The sequence below is a fragment of the Varroa destructor genome, unplaced genomic scaffold (genome assembly GCF_002443255.2).
Source record: "Varroa destructor unplaced genomic scaffold, Vdes_3.0 BEIS01000002.1, whole genome shotgun sequence".
In the NCBI taxonomy this organism is placed as follows: Eukaryota; Metazoa; Arthropoda; class Arachnida; order Mesostigmata; family Varroidae; genus Varroa; species Varroa destructor.
This window is the reverse complement of record NW_019211455.1, coordinates 5,736,034-5,762,734: the sequence shown is the minus strand read 5'-3', so window position 1 is coordinate 5,762,734 and position 26,701 is coordinate 5,736,034. Positions and strand designations below refer to the sequence as shown.

Here is a 26,701-nt window from a genome sequence, read left to right as displayed (position 1 = left end):
TCCGTACCACACTCTTTGGACCGCATGTTGTTGTCAACAATGTTTTGAATAGAATGTTGACGAATTTATTAACGGAATGTATTATTCACCCAGAAAAATTTTGTCTACATATGCACTGTCAATAAGGACACTCAGATCAACCGTGGATTGTTGATTGTAAAAAAAAGAAGGACGCGTAACTACAGCGGCCACACGAGCTTCAGTGCGCTAAAATCGACTTGTTAGAATGGTGAGCAGATTCTTAATGTTTTTCCTTACTTCCTTCCGAAGAGAACATGACTTGTTGGTGTATCCATATAAGGTCCATGTAAAAGTTGACGTCTCAGTGTGCAACAAAACCCCACGTGGACCCATAGTAAACGAATCATTATATTTCACCTGCTTGCCAGTGAATTATCAATAAGCATTATATTTCCTGGCTATAGTCTCAGCCATTTTAATAGAGGAAAATATTTTTTATTAACTGTGTTAAATGACTCACCTCTTTGCAGAAAATCACTAGTGGCTTATATAACCCCACCTCTGCCCCATATAATTCCACTCATTGAGGCTATATAGGCCCACAATATAGCTATGGTAAACTGACATTTTCCTGAAAGGAAATCAGTTGTGGTAAGCCCACTTAGTCGGTCACATAGTAGAACAGTAGCGAGTACACTGAACTACTTATTTCTGATTTGCGCCGCCAATTGTTTCGGACGATGACGCTTTGGACGATATAGCCTCACTTTGTCCTGCTTCCATAAGTGACAAAAACGGCCCGTAACTAGGCCTGGTGCTCAAACGGAAAAGTTATCTGTTCCAGAACAGAAATGACGCGCATAAACAACCTTCTTCTTAAAGTTTATAGGACAGTATTCTGTTCAGTGAGTAGGGGAGTAACGTCTACTTCGCCGTGTCGTAATTTTTATATACGAGCATTTCGACAAAGTTCACCGCTGAGCTAGGATGGAGAAAGTTATCGAATAAATTCGATTCTATCCTTCTCTAATTCTTCATTTTGATCACCTGACTCGAAACTTACAGCTGAATTATACTAATTGAAACATGATTTATACAAATATATCTCTCTATATTTCTGTTTAAGTTTGTTTTTTATCACACAACAGAAGTAAGTTTTCGATCAGTTCAGGATCATGTCCTGTAACAATAAAGACTTCCCGAATATATTTGTATGACGTTCAATGTTGCTAGCTTTTTCCTTCATTTATCGACTAATAGGACGATTCATAGCAAAGTTATACATATTGCAAAATTTATTTGAGACATTTATTTCACTATACTGCTAAGCGATCTAAACGTACTCAGTAGGCATATTAATGAATGAGCTCTAGTACCCACAGGCCATCGGCCTCTTGTCTTATTTCCATTCCTTCAATGGCTCGTTGCATACAAGTACACAGAACATACGTACATATACAATCCATATCAATGTATCGAAAATAGGTTAATACATGATTTGCCTGACGCCTGATATTAAACCTAATCGCTGCTCTCTGTAAGCGACGTTTACATAATCAACATAGAATTAAATTCGATTCGTTTGCTATTGCCTTTAAATGCACAGACCCATCTCAAAAATTAACTGGGTTTCGGTACATGTTTCAAGCCATATAAATAACCCCAGTTTAGTTTCGAGCTACTCATCACGGTGTCGAAATTTAAGACAGTTGTCAGATGATAGCGTTTTAGTTACGGATAAGAATACTCTACGGGTAAGAAAGCCGTGTGTGCAAGTTGTAGTTCCTAATAGTAGTTATTGTCACAGCACTTTCAACATATCCGATCGCAATCAAAACGCGTAATCGCCGTGGACGATTCAGTCGATATCATTTGATCGGACATCTGGCCAGACATAAAGAGCTGAGTAGTAGTATCGATTCCTTGAGGAACTGTGATTGCTCAATGAGGCGATTTGACACCACCAGTGTTTACAAAACTCTATTTTTAGTAGACATTGTAAAGATAAATTACCGTCGTTCTGCATTGTGACCGTTGTGTTTTCTTGTCTGTCTCGTGGGTCGTTGGCTAACGATTCCAGAAAAGGTCGAATCGAGGACGAGATAATCAGCAAGGAGGACTAAAGAAAGAACGATGTCTCTTGCGGCCAAACATTATTTCATCTCGATGGTCCTTCAATGAGAGAACGGACCCAGCATGAAAGGACCGTAGAAAGCCAGACGGATAAGGTCAAGGGAAAGATATTTCAATTTGGCCTTTGCTTCGTTTCGAGGAAGTTGCTTCGTTTTAGCTAGAAAACAAAGCAACTTCCTCTACCGCAAAAGCGGTGGACGCATCCCAACTAGCGTACTGTTCCTTCGTCGTTAACCTTCTTCTTTACCGCACTCATTCCGCAGATCAATTAGCGCTATTCGGCAATGGTCAGTATAAAATCACATCCTGGACAGAAACTCGTAACTGTTTCTGCGCATAGTGCAAGCAAGACCGAAGATAAATTGAAAAAAGTGATGGCAAATGCGGTGACGACCCAGGCGTATATTAATCATTTGAACTTTTGTTAAAACTCAATAATAAAATACATTGGCTAAATGGAAACACATAATAGATGCCCAACGAACAAAAAGGTCCAACCAGCCTATCGGTCCAAGTGCTCTGCACGCGGCAAATTATATTGGTGGGTTCACTTCCGTTACGTATGCTTCGTTGGCTCATATCGTAATATTAGTAGGGACCCTGCCAAGGTTTTATTCGAAAAAAGCAATAAACCTTATTTGTAAAAGTCATGTTATTTAATATTTATATAATTAATATATGGTTACTAGCCAGGCTTCTGCTCTAAGGACCAACGTATCCAAAACAAACGTCAGTCCTACATTACAATAGAATGTTTCATTGCCAACCCTCTTAAGAGTTGTGTAAGTAACATTGGCACCTTTTCTAATTATTGTGCACGTGTCAACGCGTGTCAACGCTGTTCCGCTATCTTGAAGTATTCATATTAGTGGACCTCGCCTTACCGTTTCAATTCTACCAGGCTAGTGAAATAACTTTTCGTGGTCCTTTGCCGCCGAAAAGAGCTCGTCAGTCAATCTGCTTCTTGAGTGAAAGTTGCTCCTTTCAGGGCAGACCTATTCGATTGCAGCCTTTTCATGACTGGATATGTCGCGGAGGACACAAGGGGACTGGGCCAGCGCAAATTCAATGGGAGGGCCAGTTTAGAGCTAACCAAAAGACAGCGGGGCACAAATGAATCCAATTTGGCATAAGTTCACTTTAAGCTACCGCAAGTGAATTGCCATAGACGTTGTCCCGACTCATCCCATCTGTTACACTGCGAGCCGGAAGCCAAAGGCAGGATATCGTCTAAATCCGTACCAAGGCAGGGTTTTCACAGAGCTTGCCCCTTTGCGTTGGCCTTAAGATACGCAACGAAAAATACCACATGGTTAGCTAAATAGCTTCTTTCAGAGACGCATGCAGGGGAAACGTATTTTGCAGTAGTGTCTAATCATCACATCTGTGTGCGAAAAATCCTATTTACTAAAAACTAAATAGAAACAATGTTCAGTATGTAACGTTGCCAGTATGGGTGAGCGAGTTGAAGCTTGCTACGCGAGCAATATGTGTACTAAATAGCATTTTACGGTAGCAAAATAAGCTATCCTTTAATACTGCAACAAAATCTTTCCGTCACGAGAGTGTTCGGCGGTACTTCGTCGAATCAACAGTTGGCTTAAAAAGGCAATCTCAAACCCTTACCATTGTGAAGATGGCCGAAATGGCAGGTTTATGACGCTTGCAGTTCCCCTTTGAACTAACGGTTGGCTAAAATAGGACCAACAGATTTGTCGTAAACTCACTTTGCCGTCGGCTCTTTCTGGGTTGCCTTAGTGCCATTGAATGGAGGGTCTTGATACAGCGGTTCGTATCGCTAGTAGAGCGGCTGTCGCGTCAGCAACAGCTGCGAGATTGACGTATAATAATCCAGCATTAGGTTGATTTATAGAGCTACTCTCTTCTGTTCTCCTGCGACTTTTGCTAGGCTGTGTCAAGACTTGAGAGCTAGGCAAGTGAATGGCAAATGTTCGACGATACTAAAACTCTTCTTTATTATATTCGAGCTAAGAATAACGACAGGTAGAGAAAGAAACACGATTTCCGAATTTCGAAGCAGGGCTATGTTAAGCATTAATACCACAAGCCATCTGTGGGGTCTGTTACACGAAATAGTGGCCCAGGTTTATACGATAGCTGTGTTACCATGTGAGCATAGTGTGACTAAATGCACAATAGCTAAGGGCCATTGCAATTTGTGTCTAAGAGGAATAGTGTTTCTACGAACGTTTTTTGTCGAAATAAACGAAATAAACGGTCATACTTTCTACACTGCTCGCCCGAGGAACCGTTGTGGAAGTATCCCAAGACGCTGCCCTTCAAATGTTCCGTGTTCATAATACAGACTCTGGATATGTAACTATTCGCGTTATATACGTGTAATACTCCTAACAATTATGTTCTATTCTATGTTAGATCAAAATTCGTTTTATATACAGCTGTAATAATATTGTTACAAACATATTTAACATCGCTTCACAAAATTTACCTAACAAAACACTCAAATACTAACTTTGTAAACTGTGTACCTCCGAATGAACCTATCTACTCAATAAGTTGTGCAATTTGGCAGAGAATTTGGTGGTAAATCGGACAGGGAGAAACGTTTTTGCAACGCGAGGTGTTTTCGCTGATTTCGAAGGGAGCGATCGAACTACGAACGTCTCCAAATGGGAAATAACGTGTAGAAGCTAAAACACCTGCCTGACGGAAGAATACAGCAGGCGCTGATAGAAAGATCAAAGAGCTAAGTAGACTTCTAATGTTAGGGCGAAAGCGAAGGTAATACACGAAGGCCTGGGTACTGCTTCGCCGAAATGACGAATACCTCACGCCCTGTGTCCCTCAGTATTTTTCTATCCAGCTCTTATATGCGGGCGCTTGTTCACCCGAAGACGACCATCACTGACAGTAACTGACCGACTAGAAAGGCCATCTGCCTGTAGTGATAGTGTTGGTAGTAGGTCCTGTTCATGAACGTCACTAGGCCAGACGAGTGTCCTGCCAGTTCTTACCTTTGATTACCGTCGGCTTGGCTCTTCAACGTTTTGTACACCCTTTAGCAACAGAAAAATGATAGACTTGAAAAATATATGTCCACTTGTATAGACTGTTTAGTAGATTGCCTCTAACATTGCCTAGGCAGAATCAGTGCAAAAAAATCAGTTATACTAAATAGCTATACAGCTCAGGCGAGAACAAAGCAACGCCGTTACGCAGACGGTTCATAGCTATGCCTCATGGTATGATGGGCGTACAAAACTGCTGCCAAACAAAGTTGTTCATATTGGAATGGGTGGACGCTGTTGTTGTATCAATGGTTCTCATTACACATTGTAGTTTTGCTAAGCTGACTTTCTTATTGTGATTATTCGACAAAATGTTTATACCCGAAGGCAGTCACCATCTGACGTTAAGATTCGCCCTAAACCGATATTATCAGCTCTAAAAATCTAAAATCACTCGAAAATAAATACTGTTCTTGGAAAAATGTATCTGATCCAGCCAAAAAACAAGCCAAATTGAGTCATCGTGCACAGATTATTTGTAGATTCCGTGCTCATTTATGATTATCGATATACTGTATAATGAGCTTTGAGGGGTACACAATAGCAAAATCAATAACGTAACCATAGCGAGACATAGAGGAAGACGCCGATAACGAGAAATCGTTTTTATCTGAAACTTAGGCTGGCAAATTTCTACGCTAATATATCATTGTTAGTTGAAAAAGGCTCGATTTCAAATGCCGGCAAGCCTCAAGCTTCACTGTGAGTCGGACAGAAATACCAGCGGCGCTCAGCCGCTCGACAGAAGGGTCCGACAAAAAACACGTTCACGGATCCGAGGTACGAATGCGTCCAACAGATTGATTTTACTTAGCCAGGGGACTTAGAAAGCTGCTAGGACTACACGGGTGGGCTCGCGCACAGGCGTTGGCGCGCGGGGGCTACCAAAATGGAATCACTTACTAGCCTAGTTGCTAGGCAACAAGCCAAGTTTGTTTTGTTCTAAGAGACAATCAAAATAAGCGAAATTAGAAAATTCAAACTGAGACTGCTTGTCGAATTGCCCGCGTATGAATAAAGGAAAAAAATTAGTTTCCTACTCCGACGAATGTAGCAATCGTGAATATAGCATTGTGGCAGTGAGCGGTGCAAGCTTGTGTATTACGATTAGCATACGTCTAAAAAGTCAACTGGTACAGAATTCTTGGATTTTCGTTTTGGAACATTGAAATGATAAATCTGCGAGATGAACGGGATGTCCATGTTTCGAACTGCTGTGCGTCTCCTGCGTTCTCCTGTATAATATTTACTATATCCACAATGCGCCGCAACTACAATAGTAAGATAAGCTTACGTTTGCAATCACGTTTTATTAGACGTAATATAATGAGTCTGGTCACTCTGTGCGTACGTGTCTATTACGAAACGTACTGATAGTAAATCAAAATTGCTAAATATCGATAGTAAAAAAAGTAGCTATGTCCTGTCAATAGAAGGATAAAGCATATATTAAGCGCAGGCACTTAGGAATGGACAAGCGAAGCTACAGGCTAGAGAATCCACTGCGTCCACCATTGGAAAACACTGTTGCCATTGCCTTTTTCCTTGTTATCAGCCTGTGTCATCTTCCTAATCGAGCTGTACATCTGAGAGCTGTGCTCAACTGCCTGCAAATGTAGCGAACGAGATCTTCTTGAATGCAGAACAGACAAAATGGAACTAGCTGAGAGCCGCCGGTTCGGGCGAAAAAGCAGCCGGTAACTATTTTCTTCATAGACGTTTTTTCCGCCTTCTTTTTGTGAACGGACGGTAACGAACCTCTCCTGAGATGAGAACGAGGCCTTAGGGACGGAATTAGTTGTGATAACGTAGGCAATCGACATCTACATCTTCCTTTTGCTTTCAGGTTTTCTCTTACGAGAAAAGAAAAGCGTAGCAAGCAAATGGCAAAATGGAAGAAAAAAAACACACTAGAAGTGACTAAAGGTAAAACGTAACAATAAGACAGAAGAAAGACCGAAAAACGCGATGGAAACGAAAATCACTCATACAAACTGTGGTTGTTATTTCATACGGAGAATTTTTGCAAATACGGTAGAATAAGGGGTGGGGGGTGAAGGGAGGAACATGGGTATTGAGTGGCGAACATAGCGCTGAGTCTCATGTATTAATGAAAAAATGTACAATAGAATAAACGAGGAGGTAGCGCAATAGTAGGCGTTCCTTTGCAAGCGCTAGTTATCATCCAGTATTAGCTATTTATAATCTTTTCATATCAAATGCGTATAATATGAAGAGCATCATATAATCAAACAATCAAGGGCAATCGAGCGTGCTATCAGTTGCGTCGATAAGTATTTATCGATAGCCGTATAAAGCTATCTGCAGGCGCTGCTCACGCTTTTGCTTTGCGAGTTATCATTTGTTCCCTAAACATACTGCGGTCCGGCCAGATATTTATTTATAGACTTTTTGGTAGTATTCTCATTTAATAATAATTTCAATTTATTTTCTGAGTATCGACAAGCTTACAGTTTTACATAGGAACTATGCCTATTATACTCTCTAAAGGTGTTGTTTGCACGACGCACGTTTTCGTCTCCTGCCAACGGGGTGCTGCAACGCACTCTGTCAGACGAAACCCATAGGTTTTCAACTTGATCAGTATGTTGTAGTTATTACAACCCAGGAAAAGAGCCAAATGAGTAATTCTGGTGGCGTTGATTTAAACCGTTTATGTCATGTTGGCTAACCATAAAATAGTATGACCCCCCTTAATGAAATGCTTCCCATCTCAGCCTCCATAGAGGGAATATAGGTGGGTTGTTATTGAAGGGTTGCCATTCACTGGTAGCATACGTTCGTGCCGGCCTCTATATATTTCTGGCGCCTATCCTGCATTCATAGCATATATAGAAAATGATACTTATTTGAACATTGATACGTTTAGGTGAGGCACAAAATCCATTACGTTTCCGACTATACACACATAGATTCTTTTAGGCCATTTCACACAATATATGGGTCATCGTGCATTTTCTGAGAACACCAAAATCTGTGATGTTTTTACTCTGATCAACATTGCCCCCTCTTTAGACTTCTGAGGCACCTCGTCCGATTGATTTGATAATTCAATTATAATGAGCTTCAGTGAAATCGCTTTTACTATTTTGTGCTCGAACGTAATCTTTTGACAAATGTCGAGCAAAACTAGCACAATTATCTTAGAAATATGGATGCCTTCAGTGTTGTACACCTCAACAAATAACGCGAATGTCAGTGAATAATGGCGAGTGTTCAAACGATTTCTGGCCAATAGACTATTTTCACTGCTAATGCGAAATAGGACATAATTCGATCCTGGTTGCACCTTCTCTGCGCACACGACATGTATCGAGTCCTTAAATTTTCTCACACTTGTTATAAAAAGTCGACTCAACAGGTGAAAACAGAGTTTATAAAAGGACTATCCAGTACGCCATTGCATTGAATAACACTGAATATCGCACGGAAAAGAGAATCCGGTTCAAGCGTCTGTATCGTCGACGCGGTCGGATACCTTTGGGTTCGTCATAGTTAGCGTATATGGGCGTAAAGGTCCGAAAGGAAGTTTTTTTATTTAGCTTAATTATTGATTACGAAAGTAACCTTTGATTTATTTGATTTGACTTATTTGACCTATTGATTTGACTGAAACTTTTCAAACAAAAAAAAAAGTTCAGACTTACCAAACGAAACATTTAATTCTGGTCAAGTTAGCTAAAGATTATTATAAGCCAAGGTTTTTGCGTTAAGTGAAATTAACATAAAGGCATTGCCTTACTGGCCACATCAAATAGGTTGAGCAAGAAGGTCAATATTTTTAACGCCCAAAACATGAGTGAGGTCAAAGTGCATACAAGGCTCCAAGTGTTTCAAGCCTAAAATCCGCTGCTGCCCTTGCATTAGGCCTAGCTTTGAATTTAAAGTATCTTATATGTTTCGAAGTTTTATAAGAAGACGCCTTGCTGTTGCCAATATACACCGATTAGATGCAAATATGCTTAGTCCTTTTAACCCGCAGCTAAAACTCACTGCTGTTTCAAACAATGTTCGCTTTCAATGACTGATTTAGCTCGATAATTTTGATCAATGATTGACATGAAAGAAAGGGAATAATTCAAATAGTACTTCCTGCACTTCTCGGATCGAAGCGAAAATTAAAAAATCTTTTCAACAATTGGATCTAAGAAGTACAGACAATTTTTTTAGTTGAAGATGACTAGAACGCAATGCGTATCAATCTGCAAAGGATTCTCGTCCAATGGGAGTTTTTGTGCCAATTTCTATTAATTGTCTGTTTGCTTTAACATCAAAACGAATCCTCTTTGAATTGTGGTTTGTTCAGTTCGAGCGTTTCTTTGTGGGATATATGCAATATTTTCGCTCCAAACAGGTTTATATTATGCATAGTATATTTGTTTACATAGATCAATATTGTAAAGGAGAAAACTGGTCTGGTTTTCTGCTGGACTGATATACTGACCGACTGAAAAGGAATCTTTGGGCTGTTTGGCAGCAACAAAGAGCAATCCAACCTCGTTCGAAACTCATTTATTTCCCTGTGCCACATGGTTCCACACAAAAGAGCCAAGAAAAAAAAGGATGCAAAGAAGCATTAACTCATCTGAAGGACTCAGTTGACAGTTAATATATAGTTCCTTCCTAGAACTACTGTTAATTACCGTAGCAATGAGCTGTATGTATTGGAAATGGCTTCTCGAACCATTTTGATCAATTTTCGGGCCATTTTAATCTGAACTCTATTGGGCATCTTCCGTTTATCTCATAGTGTTTTTTTCCAGATATTTTACAGGCCGCGTGAAAACTGGCAATAACGTAAACATTAGATTTCGGGACCTAAAAAGTTCTAAACTTTGCTGGGAGTAAATTCGGTGCGGAAAGACTAGATGGTAACTGACCTCCGCTCAGATCACGAAAACGGCGCAGTGTTTTATGGGCCATGACGAATTCGTTACTTTGTGCTAGGACGTACTGGCTTTCCTCTGCAGCGGCAGATAGAGGCATAGGTAGAGCATCAAAGTTTTCCTCAATTTTAACGTACCGCCTTGTGAATTAGCATTTTGATCAAGTGTACTCGTATGTTTATTAATCTACTCACATGCTGCACTATCTCATTTTCTTCGTTCTTCCGAAAGAATGAACACCTGTCTTCATGGGCTGGGATGCCTATGGGATTCCTGTAAGACATGTAAACTTGGCTAGCTAAGAGTAGGTGGGCACGCTTCAAGTGTTAACCTCCAGATAGACCGAGGAAGGGTGACGTTAATCTCTGCGGGATTATCATTGGGTCAGGACGATAAAAAGGAAAACCTTTTCTGCTTAGTTTACCGAAAACAGACATTGTGCTCTAGAGCATGGCAGAGTACGGACACTCTAAGAACTATGAAGTACAAGATTTGGACGAAAGCGTGTTATATATCGTCTCTCAAGCAAAGAGCAAGCAACAAGCTTATGGCCAAGAAGGTTTAAATCCAACCGTCAATAATCGTCAATAATTTGTACGACGCAAATATATAACTTGTGATATAATGGATATTGATACCGTGCGTCATTTGGTTCTAGCCTGGTTTCTACTCATATTATCGCCGCTTCTATGAAACAATGTATTCCTATGGTTCCTTTTTATCCTACTTTACTCTATTAGTACCAAATTAACCGTTTGTTCCTAACATATGATCCGTACGCAAAAGAAAAGAAAGTCAACTGTAGCGGATAAATCGATGAAAGACCTTGTCCGTTGGGCTACATGGACGCAATCGCCCCTATCCCCTTAGGTAATGATAGCAAAAATTGTCGTTGAGTTATACCGCACCCATCGTTAATGGACTTTCCATTTCTAGTTGCAAAACGTTAATTATACAACAATATATTCGTACAATTCAGGTACATACAAACCACATCCACTCTGACAAGTGAAGATAGCATAGATGATTTGAAGTCAGTCCCAACAAGTAACTTAGCTGCGAAAATCACCCCCTATTCGACTGTTAGATGTTAGGCGTTAATTGGAATTGAACGATATATTTACAAGTAACAATGTGTATGGGAGATGGGATCTGTGCCAAGATACATACTACGGAGATCAGAACTATCATGAAGCTTAGTATGATTTATGGTCTTGAATCATCTTCATTTTAATGCACATTAAATGGTTTCTCTAGCACGAAACCGTACCGGTTGTTGCCACGTGTCAATCCTGTGGCCCACTATGGTTTTGTTCCTGTTGAATATGTATCATTTCAAATGTACCAAGATTGACCTTTAAGCTTAAATAATCAAACTCTACGGTAATTATCTAGATGTTCAATCGAAACTAAGTAACGTATTTTACATTTTTAGGTTTATTATGCGCTAAATCTATATACAACCGTAGCGATTTGGCTACCTCCCGAAGACACAATTGACTACTAGGAGCTATTTTAAAAATGCATTATTAACGATGTCCAGTTTGGCATCAATGCGTGATTTTTACTTTTCTATATTTATATAGTTTTTACTTCTTATACTGACCGATCCGTGGAGAACTCCAACTATAGGACATGTAGTCACTTCGTTGACTACCTTGTAGAGATTTCGTACACCAGCAACAGATACATTTCTATTTATCGCGGGTCACCTTTGCCGTGAAGTCGTTCAGAGTATTCGTCGTACATTTCTTCTTCTTCATGTTCAAGTAGAAGAAACTTATCGAGTTCACGTCCGGTACGGTTGGTAAGCATTGCTTCCAATGGCTGGCTTTCAGCACAAAACAAACCGTCTCGATGTCGGGCTTCGAGCGTGTCTTTGAGTTAAATAGGCACTTAAATGGGTAATACAATAACACCATGCCACCGCGAGAACTCATTATGTTTAAATAGCTTTCATTTACCTACATAAGTTATAAAAATTAAAGATAAACAATACGACCCCGAGCAGCATTGTTATTATTGCTCTTGGGGTTACATATTTCTACGACAGTTGTGATCGTGCGTCTCAATGGAGGTCAGCGACGGGTGGGTACTTTAGTTGGTGGTAACAGTTCTAGGTGGAGGCACCGGTCTCATTGCTTTCCATTCGATGAACAACAAAAACAAACCGAATCCATATAGACATGCTTGTACCAGTCCAAAGATCTGAAAAAATTGCAAAACCAAAATACGCATCAAGTTAACATGATGTCCATACAAGTCTAAAAGTAAGTTGCAGTGAAAACAATACCAAATAAACATATTGCTACGAACTACTTTAGCATCTGACATATGACCAGAACTCTATTACAACATTAATGACGTTCCACGTCCGATTCGCAATTGATTCCGTCATTTGTCAGGACAGAAAACAATGTCCAATGACAACAAATGTCCCCGGTTAGGGACATTTGTTGATTTCTCAGAGAAGGACATATATATATATATATATGAGTGGTTACCGTCACAACTGTCAAGAAAACACGCTGTGGTCGTTCATTTGAGGAAGGTTCATCTAGGTAGAGCGGCCATTCTGGTATAAAGTACACGATTTAAAAGTAAGTGAATAATTCCGATATGAATAGCCTATATATGATTATCGTTGTTATCAGAATTCATCGAAGAGGACCTTGATGGCATTGAATGGATTTTCAATAATTTACCTCGCTGATGGTGAATATGAAAATGGTGAATGTGATTTACGCACTCCTCAGCGCTCCTCTGTGAATCCGCAGTTCCCTTAGAACTGAACGGAAACATACCGCCCAACTAGAAACAACGAAGGCGTTTGGGGAAGGCGGTATCGAAGGGCGCTCAGTGACGGAATAGTGTCTTTTTTGCAACAAGAATAATGTCTACGGTAGTATGAGGTTAGCTTGATAAGATCAGAATTTCCAACAAAGTTCTCTGCAGTGGCTAATTTAACCTACCGTTGCACGAGGACCCTGCTTCACGGTTCGTCTCTACCTGCTCCTTTTACAGGTACTTCCCCTTTTTCTTCATACTATTTCTATTCAACTCGGTCTGATATGGAGTGGATAACTCCTATACAGCTCTACAACTTGGGGCACCATTAGGTTGTAAATATCAACATTAGGTTGAATGTAAACAAAACTTAGTGTCAAGCAATTAAGACAGTGTACAGATGAGCTCAATGAAACGACACCTTTTTTTGCCAGTCAGATTCGGAACGGGACTTTTGTCATCGTAAAGATGGGCGTACGCACGGCACTAACAAGCAGCTTGATGATGACGATGATGCTCGGTAGCAGCGAATAGATCAATGAAACTAATTACCATTTAGTTATTGATCGTCCACTGGTGTTACGGTTGTCAAGATACCAGATTAGCAAGGTTTGTATTCCCGTAATTTTTAATTGCCATGCTGCTATATCATAAATCAGGCCTGCCCTTTGCCTTTTAGTGTCTATGTTCCGCCCTTAGGTATTTAGCTCAGCTTACTCCGGCAGCGATGTATTGGTCGCGAATAGTCCTGTAGTCCCTTCCAGGCCAGTCGTAAGAACTGATGTCAGCTAGAAGAACAATTGATGCTAAGGCGAAGCACACCGCTGCAATGGCGGTATAAATAAGTTCCTAAAATAGATTATCAGATAATATAATAATCGGTTATATTTCAAATGAATAATAAGTGTTCAATTGGAAAGTATATTTGATAATTAAGAAAAATCAGTACACGTAGAAAAAAATTGATGTTTTTTCAAGGGTGCTTATATTCGGTTACGTTCAAGTCATCGAATCACTAGATCGACATTATTACAACTTTTTATTCATTAGAGCTTCTTAAATTTTCCATCAGCATTTATTGAAACTTCGTTCCATCAAAAGTGGTTCTACTAAAAGATTCTATATGAGGCAAAATAACTCAGGCGGTTTGGCAGGCATCGTGTAGCAGTAAATAAACGTTGTCAGCATGTCAGCCAGTTGCTTCTTAACCTACCCCTGTAAGCCATCGAATCTGATAGAGTGCTCGATCCACGCCCAGCACAATGATGATGCATAGAAGAATTGTCAAAATATAGCAGGTCGCCGTGACGAATAGAAAAAGGCGTGCGCAACCTGTTAGTGCGGGCGTCGAGCAGCCCAAACAGACCATCCCCATAACCTGAAATTAACAAACATAAGACAAGAACAGAATTTCACTGGCAAGTTTCTAGTGGACACGTCCAGAAAGGTATGGGTCTATTTCGTGTCATCAAGTATATAGATAAGGCTTTAAATATGTCAGTTAATAAAAGTGAGTTGAAGATGACTTTTGCTATCTCCAAATCTTGCTGTCGTGTAGTCTTCCATCTGTGCTACCAGAAATATGGCCATCTGTCACGTTAAAGGGGAATTTGTCCGAAAAAGCATAGATGATAACATGGGCCAGCTAAAACCGTTCGTCCAATATATTGGCACAGCACACAATCATAGTACGAGTCCATTGCTCCTCTCTTTGTTGCTGAGCGATTCGCCCCCATCGTGCAATGGGACACGTAAAAATGTTGTTTAATGCTGACAATCTTGTGGTCTTCAGAAAGGGCTGGCTTCTTGTCTAGGGATCTCTTGCAAGGCTGTCGTTACAGATAAGGTGGAACTGGCGGTCTGCTCAGGCAAGACGGAGATCGAAAGTTCCGTCATGGGAACTTCATGTAATTTTAGCTAGAATTTCAGATCGAGCCTTTCCAGAGCATGCTATTGACAGTTTACAAAGACTAATAGTAGTTATGCATACTGCCTCTTTTCTTACGAATGGTATTGGCCTTGCACGAAATTTAGGTGGCCGTGGTAGCATTTCCCGAAGTCCAAGCAGTTTGGGGACACCTTTTGTTGGCGCAACTCGAAAAGCTGACCGAATCAAACCTACATTTCCAAAATATGTAATCTCATTACTCATCGTTGAAGAGGTATATTTGCTTCTTACGTGATACACTGCTGTTTGTAGAGGATCTGAGACGCGGATTCAAACTTCGCACTATCCCTGCTTATCTGAAATTCATTAGTACATGGGATAGATCGATTCCGACCTGCTAGCTAGACTAGGGCGATAATCAATAAAGCCTGAAGAAGGGTAACTATGACTAACTGGCATATAATAATTACGCGTTTTGCAGTACGTGCGTTTCACCACATTCTGTATGGTATACTGGGTTTTCAATTGCCAGATGCTACGTCCGAGGCGTGGCGGAATATGCCTCCGACAGCACGCGGCGCAGTGCACTGCATTACTCAAACTATGCGGCCCGTTAATTTTAAAATATTCAATTCGCACCTTCATATAATACAGTTGTATATTTGTACACATATAACAACAGTCTTTTTTCGAAAATAGTAAATGTTTGCTCTTTATCAAAAGTGGGCTTATGTATGTATAGGGAATTGCTAAAGAGAGGAATGGGATGTCGATTTGTGCAATTAACGAGGTAAATTCATTTCCACTGACGCAAGCGACCTCCGCCTTGGGTTTTTCGCTGCATCTTCCCGTAGAAAAAACTATTGATATAATTAGTCTACTAGGCGACTTACAAGTCGTGTTTGTCGACAAAAACCCATATATCCATTGAATAGCAACTCCGCTTACAAGATCATATAGATCACCCTTGAAGAGCTACGAGTTGTCCGACGCGCTGTACCAATTCAGTGCACTTTCGATTTGTGAAAAATCTAAATCTAGAGAAAATAGTTTGCCGCAATACCTGGCTATGAAAATCTAAAACAGACCCATTCTTTTTTGCTCCGAAGGTCCGATAGGCGTTCAGTATTCTGGTGCTGTTGGAGACCCAATAGTGTCACCTCTGAAAAGCTGGCACAAAGTATATTTCGCATATTTTTATTTTAGTGCACCTATTCGTAGGACACAGCTAAGGACATCGTTCTTAGTGTCGTCTTAGCGTCGAACAGCGCCAAATCGTACCACAGAACCTTCCAGTGGAAAGCACTATGTAGTTTCCAGATATAAAATCATTCAGAAAGCGTCTTTATACAAAAATATAGTCAGTAAGTAAAAGCCGGTCTATATAAACCAGCAATGTTATTCCACTTCACAGAGAATCCAATTCTGTTGTGCAGTCACTATCGATAAATGGCTTCGAGCGTGTAAATAGTTTGGGCATAGTCTTCACACTATTACTATAACCTATAATCTTTCCATTGTGTGAATAGGCCGTACATTAGTATCTGCTAAGAGACGCAAAAATTTTTTCGAACTGGGCTGGGGAGCTTGAGAACATCTATTCGTGTACCCTTGAGGTCAACAAAATAGGCCTGTCCTAACACAAAGCACGTAAAGGTGTCTTTTTTTCTTTCGAAATGTATTCAGTATTGTGTACGTCCAAACGAAATCAAGGGCTGATACTCTATTACTTTGTTTGCTTGTTCTTTTCTGTAAGTGGCAGGTCACGTTAGCAGTGCATAGGCAGTGTTTCTTTTGATGGTTCCAAGTGTTTGTTCATTTGAGATCTTTAATTCTAGAATAAATATTATCTATCTATTCTTTATTATGTCTTATGTTTCGTGTTATTCCTACGACGCGTCCCCAGTGATACTCTCGAGAACGCCTTCTTAATGATGCTAACAGTTAGAAGGGTAATCAATAGAATCTTTTATTTTTCGCCCGCCTTTGCTAATATCTCTCAAAATGGTGCTGTGTATTTATACGTGTCTCTTGTTTAAACGGATTGTCATCTAACAGAGAAGGTAAACATCTTTGTTGCTGACAAAAAAAAATTGTATATTTGTTATCGTATTCCCGTTCAAAAAATGGCATGTATGGAATCAGTTGTCTTCCACAAGTATAATGCATTTAAGTCAACAAACCTATTCATCCGTATGACGTACGTTTTTGCTGAGATCCGCCGTAACAGCGACCGCCGTAATAGAAACGTGCTTAATTCATACTGTCGGCTGACTATCTTTGTTAATAATACGAAAATTCTTCATACTGCTTCTAACTAATTTGTAATCTCCGATCTTCATGGCAATTGTCATTCATGACTGTTATTTCCGGTGAGTTTTTTCCGTCCTTATTTGTGTGCTGTTATTACTCGGCAACTTTGACAGTCACTCTTCACTTAATTATTTTGCAGCAGTCCTTAGGATGCTTCCTGCCATCCCTACATATGTTTCAATGGTTCAGCAAAGAGGGGGGTGCGATCAACGTGGCATTCGTTTCGTGATCATATGACTGTAAAATTAAGGTCCTTAATTCGACTTCGGCTACGGCTTCCGCTAGCGTTTCGCTCACGAGTGGGAGGCGCTGTTGGCTTCGTCGCTCGAGCCCACCACCATTCATAGTACACAAATGCATACGTGCTCTTTTCAGACGCTAACACTATGCTACAAGGCATAGAAACAAGGGAAAAAGCTCTGCTTGGTATGATATGGCCTTACGATGCTGACATTGTTGTAAACGTGAAACGCTGATGTATTCACGTTCGCGCTACACTGATTGATCTGAAAGCTGAAAACCAAGATCTTTCCAAGGCTCCTTTGTCACTATTTCTCTTCACTCACCTTCTGCGCATATCGAAAGAAGTCTGATTGTTAGAACGAAGAACTACTGCGGCTCCAAAATTCGCCAGTCAAACTAATACGAGACAAATCGAACGTGCATGGTTTATTCATGTCGATACCGCTAACGGCCAACTTTGCCGGAACAGGGCCGAGTTCGACGTATGACATAGCGATAATTGTTTCAAGTCCCACAAGCTAGTCAGACTTCTTGTACAAATGGTCATGCTTATTACTGAATCACGTATTGGTTTCAATATCAGAAAAAGAAAGAAAACATTACGTATATCGTAGATAGAAATAACCATGTAGAACAATAGTTGTATGTTTGTCGTCGAGGGTACCAACCGAATAAGGGTATATGAAAGGAGCGGCAAGTGATAATTAATAGCTTAATATGTCAAATAACATTTTCTTAGACTTCTGACTTGAGCGCTCGTTTTTACGGAAGTTATTACGGAAGCATGACGTTCGACGAACTTTCTAAAGGATTTTTCAAGTTCAACACAGTGATTCGCGTAGGAAATCGAAACATAATTATCATATCAAATATTACCTGCGCAGATAACTTTCACTGATTGTTTAGACAAAGTTAGAAGAGAAATTAGAGCAGTTAGCATTAAAGGCAGACAAGTTCAGTTTTTAAACGTTTCGTGAAGTGCGAGCAACCTAGAGGGAATTCAAACGTTATTGTGCAGAACAAAGTTGTAAGGACTTAGGTTTAAGGATCGCTGCCGAACTGCCCTATCGCATTCGGATCTACTTGTTGGCCATTACACTTAACGTTTAATTAAATTAGGCCATTACACTTAACGTTTAATTAAATTATGCCATCACACTTTTACGTTTAGAAAAATTAGTTTGTAGTAGCCATACACATGTATCCGGCATAGTACCGTTGTATTGAGGTATGTCTAGAGATTTCTCTGCTAGCCCACAAGGCAAACTTCTACTGACACTATTGGATGATCCAATAGCCCGTCATGAAAAATACGAGGAACGTTTCGTGACGCAAACCTTGCGTTGTCACCTCACTTTTTCCTATGCATTGATCAGATTAATAGCAGGGTCTACCCGTAGGGCAGGAACGGTTGCTCTAAGCTTGGTAGAAAGTTCCCACAGGTCAGACCGGCACGACCCTGAACGCTGTGACCTTTATGCTTTGCCGGACATGGTTGTTCTCTAGGATTGTTCCTTTTCAATGTGTGCGAACGCGTGCGGTAGGTATAAATATATCTAAGGTGCACCTGTAATTGGTGTTCTTACTAAATGAGAAATTGAAGCTATATTCCTGGTGAGACGACGTCATAACTCCATTTCATAAGGTGGATTAGTTTGATCTATTGTAGTCTGATTCTTTGCTAGGATTAAATCGTTGAATATCAAAACAAAAAAAAAACTGAGCATTTTTCACAAAGCCAGGTTTTAGACTTAAACGTAAAGCGTATGCTAGTTTTATTTTCAGATATTTCGTCTGACCTATTATGAAACATTATCGTACCTCTCATATCAAGCATCAATTTCGCTATACCTGAGACTCAAGTCCGTCTCTTTGTGTGTAAGAAGAAAACAGAACAGAAACAGTGCCGGTTGTACATTTGGCAAGCATTCGTAATGTGAGAGACTTAGAGTAAACTCTAAAGTATGTCATTGTAGCGATAGGGTTCGTATCTCCATGCAGAAGGTCCTTCTAAACTTTTTATTGCGGGGCGCCCTAGGTACGCACTGAAATGAATTATTATATTACGCACTGAATGGAAATTAGATATTTGGTTAATGAGCCTAGGTACTTCGTAGCTAAAGAAGCAGAGTTTGTCAGGCAGTTGCCAGCCAGTAGATACTACTTAGGAATAACCCTTGTCCCTGAAGAATGACAAAACTGATCTAAAGGCAGGCAAATACCGACGATACGGAAATACCGAAGATGCTGCGAGTGGAAGATGACTTTACATATATAATAGGTAATCGGAAAAGTACTGACCCTTTTTAAGTCGAAGTTGAAGCAAATATTTTGGTATTTTAGAGCGATTTCACTGAGCTACATATACACTATTTTAATTGATGATTCTCTGCCATTTACCCCGTGACACCATAGTTTCATTCCCGTGAAACTTCCGTGGTTTCCGTGGCATACCTCTATTGAGACTAAATTAAGATTAATGAGGAAGTCCTAAAGACACAGACGATCGTCTGCAAGAGGAAGATCCGGGCTGCACAAGAGATGCATTTTTTTCCAAGAGGAAGATGTCTTGTTGTAATTGTAGTAGTTGGTAACGTCAGAGGCCCGAATCCATCATTTTAGCCAGGTCTTCCAATCTCACCTAGGCGGAACAGTATCACTGCATTACTTAACGGGCTTTGACAGCGAGACTCTGTTGACATCGCCGTGTACGAGGCCACAATTGCCGGAACCGGAACGTGTCGTTAGTTATCCAACCAAGACACAAAGTATTCATTTGCAACAAACCATTAATCCTTTCAGTCAGGTTAAATATACGATAGGACTTGTCGATTCCACTAACCTTTGATTGATTTATCAAATGGCAAATTTCATTCATTGAGAAAATTGACTTCCAACCAGTCCGTCGTTTATGGGAGTATTTTGAGAGTTGGCAAAACTAATCACGAAATATAATATCACTACTTGTCCTCTCCGGCATATTAGTGTATTAGTAAATAAAACGTTATTTTATCTGGCCCAAAATGGAGAACGTTGGACAAAAACGAAATGCCCAACAAAAAAAGGAACGTGTAAATCGCCGCATTATTCGATCACTGCTAAAACATTTGTTAAACAACATATTACCTATCGGCATTTGAAGGTCATCTAGATCAGCTTCAATGAGCAACAATTTCTCTTGCCTCAAGAAGCAACTGTTTCGAATTTATCGAGTTTGTATTATCCATTTATAGCGCGTTATCGTAGCATGAAGCTGGTTGATCATTTGGTTCACTTACTACAATGTCGCACCGCAATCGGGTCTTACAATACGGTAAAATGCCATTATATCATATGATATATATGCCCACTAGATTTCACTGGACTATCCACCGGTCACAATCGACCGGATCGAATCAGGCGATACACCTAAAAAAGCGGACGGATAGTACAAAACCGATTTCGGGCTAGCCTGAATGCAATAACTGATCTTTTTTTCCAAGAAGAATTATTTTCAGAAGAATTATTAATTTTTCAGCCGGCCTTTCATGAGGTGGGTCTCGTTTAGATGATTTGGATGTAGAAAGTTGCTAACAGCAGACGGCTGTGAACACGGGAACAGGTTGCTGCCTAGCCCTTTCCCAGGCCGTTACTTAGGGGGGAGTCCGTCCATTCATGGCTTTTCAGCTTCTACTACGCAGGCCTCAATGATTCCCTTGAGGTAATGCATCCCAGCAACAAGGCCGTAATACACCTAATAGATAGCAAAGTTTCCTATCGTTTGTCGGTTTTGCTGGCTGCTAATCTTACTGCCACAGCCATTTTCTCTGGAGTAAATACATTGTCATTAATAGATTGATGAAATCAATGTAAAGTATCGCTCTACATTGGTATGAAGCTATGAAACGCATCTCCTACATTGTAGATTATCGACCGCCTTTCTGCGAAATCATAATCCTTGTTGGTTGTGCGAATATCGACCCTTTAGCCATCCAGGCAACTTTTGCTTATACTAAATGGCTAACATTTTTAAGGTGCCCCGAGGCCGACTTTTTGCGAACTAACAGTTCTGTAGGCAATACTTCTCATTTGGACAAATGAGACGAATCGGTGGGATGAGTCTCTTGATTTGAAAATACATCGAAAGGTTCAATACCACATTCTCTGTTGTTACCGTACAGCTTTTTATTGCGTGACTTTCTCGATCATCAACAATGCTTAGTTGTTTGAGAGCAATCGTATACTTTTCTACTGGAGTGATCTTCTGTAACTGTATTGGCAAAAGCAATACCTTTTCATTAGGAACAGGAAAAAGCCAGAATCTCCCAAGACCCAACTTTGGTAGAACTGGTTTGTGTATAATCACCCGACCAATTATACAAATGCAACCAGCTTCTCCATTTATTCACAAAAAGCGAATACATATTCGTACCAATAATAGAAAAAAATCGAACAATCTGGGTTCGTTAACCCATACTGCACGTTGACAATGCCTAACTGAAGCCACAACAAAATCGTTATTCTCCCGGTGTCTTAGCAGCACCTTTCGGCTGTGATTTGGTTGGTTCAAAACTTTTTGTGACTTTTTATTAATGCCAATGATTCTTATGTATCATACTTGCAGCATCAATTGCTGTTGTTCTGTGAGTTCAAGGCTGGCTCTACCGCAAGCTACTACGGATGAACCAGCCGGAACTACCAATGAAATGAACTTAAAATTGCCTGGTAGCCCCCTATTTGTCTTATTATGTCGAAACTACCGCTCGCTCGACGGCAGTGTACACGATGCTACAGTCATGCATTCATCTATTATTACTACGGCCTTGGAATTGCGGCAGCCATTGCGCTGCAACCACTGCCGTCGGAGCAGGCCGTGATGGATGCCGCTGTGCTCTGGAAAGGCGGCACAAGCAAACGGGAGAGGCACTGCGGTTTTCTGGATCGACCAGTAGCCGATCACGCAGACAGGCAGACAGACAGACAGACAGACAGACCCACAAACAGGGAGACAATAGTAGCTAATCGCTTGCTGTTTGCTTGGTTGATCCATTAGGCGCTCATCTGTGTGGCCACATATGTATATGCCAACGTGCGTACTGCATGTAATATAATACAATAGATGTAATCTAACGTTACGATAATGGTTACTTTATTAAGTCAGCTTGGTGCCCGGTCTGGATGCACATATTTACCAGGACACATTGTAACGGCCATAAATATCGGTTCATTATTCGAAACGCAACGGTTCGCAATACTTTTGATAGGAATGATGTTGTGGTCAGACATTTGACATGACCATCGCGACAGAGGTCCTGCATGAGAATTAAATTAGTCGAGGACGGCTGCTGTGCGCAAATATATATTGGGTTCGGACCAGTATTAGTTGTGTCTTACGTTTGAAATGAAGCATATTATATATGCGTTGTGGCGGTTATTTTGGCTGTTCTCGGCGATGGCTGTAAACAAGCAACGATCGCAGTTCGAGAAAATAGACCTTTTCATTGAATGCAAGCGGTGGTATCGGATGTATGTTGGGAGTGCATCGCGGGTGCAATGTTGTACATAACAGTGTCATGGTACGGTTACCAGTCGCTATTCAGTAGGAACGTAGGGCATTTTGTGGGGGCTGGAACTTATAATGATTACTCGATTTGACAGACCATCATTACCAGTTATATCAATTCAGCCGCTATACAGTATGAAATTTTCCTGTATCAGTCTCCTGATACATTTCTCACAAGAATGTAAATCATTAATAAGACCTTTGTCGTCTCGTTGTTTACCTATTTGTCTGAAATGATACATTTAGTGCACACTAAAGGATTGGCAATGCTATTGGTGGAACACCTTATTAGATTTCCAGGTCAATGTTAATACATTAGCCCAGTGCGAAAGTGAACGTTACGAAACCAGGCGTTCGCACATAGGTGTCAAGGATGTCGCCATAAGAACCCTAAGGGGTCGTCTGCTGGGAATCATAGCGGCGGCCGCGGCGGCGGCGACGGCGGCGTGTGATAAAATCAAGCCGACCTTTGCCTTCGCAGCATTTTGCAGTCTATGGAAACAACCTGGAGAAGTTTAAGACTGTCTGTCGTTTAGCATTATTTTCTGTATGTATTACGTTGCGTTGAATATTGCTATCGCTAATACATCAAGCCACAACATCGACGATTGTACTGATAACGAAATTGTCTTAGAACATAGATAACCTTCTAAGCAGCATTTGACGGGTGGACAGCGCTAGCCATACGCGGTTGGCGGGGTAAATTTTAGCGGTCTATTATCAATTACGTTGGTCTTTTTCAAATTTAAAAAAAAATTATTTCTTCAAAAATCTTATAAACAGTTCGGATCGGGTCAAAAACACGTTCTACGTTAAATACCTACATTTTTAATCTTTAACAACACGCGCCGTACAGTAAGATACTGCGAATAGAATCGAAATAGCTGTGACAATATCCCGCATTTATAATAAACTGCGTGTCACGATACATAGGTTATGTGTTCTTATATATTATTATAGGGATTATTTTTAATAACTTTATTGACTGTCTCTTGCGTTACAAGTTTAGATGTTTCTGTTCGTGAATTTAGTACTACCGTCAAGCATTGCTTTGGACGGCTGGCTTTCCAGCACGACACGAAGTATAGCTAGACCCAGTTTTATGTAACGTTATTCTATGCAGTTCAACAAGCAGAACGCATAGCGAGCCAACGTAGTGTATTTATAGCTACACACAGTATAGTCTATGTAAATCCGTCCCTTGCGACTGCCGAAGCCTTACACAGTATGTGATGACAAACAGAGAATGCATACGTGCGTTCTTCACTGGAACAAAAGTGATCGAGTCTGCACCTGCCAAGTTTACTCTTTACGCCCGCTACCCAACAAGCATATCGGCATGTGTTTCTACATGCCTCGCGTTTGGGTCGCGTTTGGTCGCGAAGGGGTAAGCAGCTAGCGATATTTTGCAACAGGGAAGCAAATTTGATGCCGGCAAATTGAGTACTCGCAATTTACAGAGGAGACTACTAGTTTCAAGCAAGCGCCAGTCAACAACTCAACCTTTATGCAGGGTCGGCCCCATTTGCACGTTGAAGCATACACCATGCGTCCTTTGTTGAAACAAATGTTCCCCTCCAGAAACTCGGTAAAAATACAGTATTGAATTTAACCAAGCCTGAAAGACTAATTGTCGTGTTTGACTCATTTGAACGATATGCGTTCTACGAATTGTCGTATATTGGTTCCAAGAATACCGTCATACGTGTAAAAAGTATGCCTATAGGGCTTCTCTGTCTTCCGATTAACGCGCTTTAGCTGGGTTTATCGTCATTGTTTATTATGGGTGTATTCAGTTGCTGTTCCTAAGCTGTCAAAAGAGTAGGCATAGAGAAGTGGCAGACTACACTCTCTAAGTTGCATGGGTCAATCTTTTAACAGCAAGTCCTTACGTACTGTCTATTTATAAGATATTGTTGTCAGGTGGTAGATCAAATGTTTTTTTAGAAGTCCATTAAAAAAACTTACAATCTGAAGAATCTTCAGTACTCCAGGACAGGTCTTAAAGTAGCCAGGATTGAGCTTTAGTCCCTCCCCAACTGGAATAGGTTCAGCTTTGAGTGTTGCCGTCAAGCGACCAGATCTCGAAGTATTTACTTCTGTCCGATAGTCCATTGGCGGCCCCTGGGGTGGGGATTGTGGTTCTTCATAGGGGTTGTACGTGCCGTCACGGTGAGAGCCTGCTCGGTAAGGATCTTCATGTGGCCGGCTGTAGGCTGGTTCCTGCCTAGAGCCGCTTAAGACAACTTCACGCGACGTCGCATAGATCGGCGCAGGTCCGATATACGTCGGCTCTAGTCGAACTCCATACGGTGGGTCGGACGGCCGACCATAAGGCCCATCCAAACTATTTCTGTTAATGTTTCGTGAATTTATTTGAGGCTGCTCGTACGTGCGCTCCCCGTATCCGCCTCGTCTGGGATCTCTGTCATAGCCACCGCCCCCACCACTATACGGTGCTTCGAAGGGCACTTGATAGCGACGATCCATTGTCACTCAGAACACTCAATTGCTAGCCTGTGGATCACGCGTTCACTTGCATTAGTCAGCCTAAAAGCTTCCTTCCACTAACACGAATAGAGGTCTATTTGACGCCAAAAGTTGTCTTTGTTTAATACTTTACATATTCCATTGTACCATTCTTAGGAAAACTCGCGCACTACACACTAGAAAAGAGAGAAGGTTATTTCTGCTTGTTTGTTGCAACAATTACGTTACAATTCTTTGGTTGGTTTGCTACGACAAAGCATCGGCCTAATGTAAGCTTGAATCACTGCAGCACTTGGCGCTAGTCGTCTGAACACTTGCTATACAGGAGCCTGCGTCTTCTATAATTCTTCCGTTTGTCAGTTTTCAGCATTCGCCTTCACAACAGTCGCGTTTGATATATGCTGCTGCCGCGCAGTCGCTGACGGCTCTCGCTTTGCTGACTAAATATGTTCATGCCGTGGTAGGTTACCAATGCTGGTGAAGACGCAATACGCGACTGTCCGCCATCTGGTGACAAAAAAGTGAAGCTTGCGCGCGTATCTTCGCTGGCCGCTATATCCACTATATCAGCAGCCAAGTTGTAACCGCTTTTGGCGGTGGCGACCGCTGTTTCTGCAGCGATGTAGCGGTACCAATAGCGGTGGCGTGAGTCTTGATCGATGGGCCTGCGAAGTACAGTTCCGATTTAATTTCGTAATAGAATTTGGTTTCATACTTTTTAAGCTACCGGGTCCCTCGCTGGTCGTGCCTTTGTGGTATTTGTATGTGAGCTTGAACAATATGGTTATTATAAACCTGAAATGAATTTCTACCAGTGTATTTTAATTTTTACAAGTAGTTTATAACTTGGCTGCATTAAAGTTAGCTAGATAACTGAATTGGTGTTTGTTACCATGGAAAAAGGCATATTAAGCTGCTCTGTGGCCACTGAACAGTTTCCGTAGCAGTTCTTTAGCGCTTTCAGACGTTTACGGGTTAAAATGAACCTAGTCAGTTGAAAAAAGAGGGCTAAGTAGAAACACCATAAATAGCCCGTTCAATGCGTACCACATAGCGGTACTTTATCTAGTATGCCTAAAAATTAAGTTGCTTCATGGAAGGTAATTCAGAAACATTAATAAGGGCCTTACACAGAGTGATCCTGTATCAAACTCTAATTAGCATGTGGTCGTGTTACAGGCCAGTTAAGTGATTTATTCACATTATTGGTAGATCAGGCTCTACGATATCTCTGGATATGCCCCATTTTACACAGTATCACAATAGTCGTATCGTCCGCCTGCAGGGGTAGTGGCATATCTCGCGAGAAGTTTTGTCTCCCGCAAATTGTCTTATATCATTTGATGACGACATGCTTCAGTTGTCATAGGACAAAAATTTAATAAGA

The 26,701-nt window shown here is 40.9% G+C and overlaps 1 protein-coding gene across 1 annotated transcript; it reads right to left on the bottom strand.

Moving 5' to 3' along the window:
* Positions 1-11,470: 11,470 nt before the first annotated feature.
* LOC111245558 (uncharacterized) lies at positions 11,471-25,774 on the bottom strand. The gene is made up of 4 exons (XM_022794057.2): positions 24,793-25,774; positions 14,052-14,216; positions 13,556-13,687; positions 11,471-12,259 (listed from the first exon to the last, which is right to left on the bottom strand). Exons 1-4 carry the CDS (start codon positions 25,312-25,314, stop codon positions 12,149-12,151), a joined length of 930 nt encoding a protein of 309 aa, XP_022649792.1. The 5' UTR covers positions 25,315-25,774; the 3' UTR covers positions 11,471-12,148.
* Positions 25,775-26,701: the final 927 nt, after the last annotated feature.

Excerpts from the sequence above, each read along its gene's own strand:
- LOC111245558 (XM_022794057.2), bottom strand. The coding sequence starts at position 25,314 with ATGGATCGTCGCTATCAAGTGCCCTTCGAAGCACCGTATAGTGGTGGG. Across the intron at positions 14,217-24,792 it reads TACTGAAGATTCTTCAGATT|GTTATGGGGATGGTCTGTTT; the intron begins GTAAGTTTTTTT and ends TGTTAATTTCAG. Across the intron at positions 13,688-14,051 it reads AGATTCGATGGCTTACAGGG|GAACTTATTTATACCGCCAT; the intron begins GTAGGTTAAGAA and ends AATCTATTTTAG.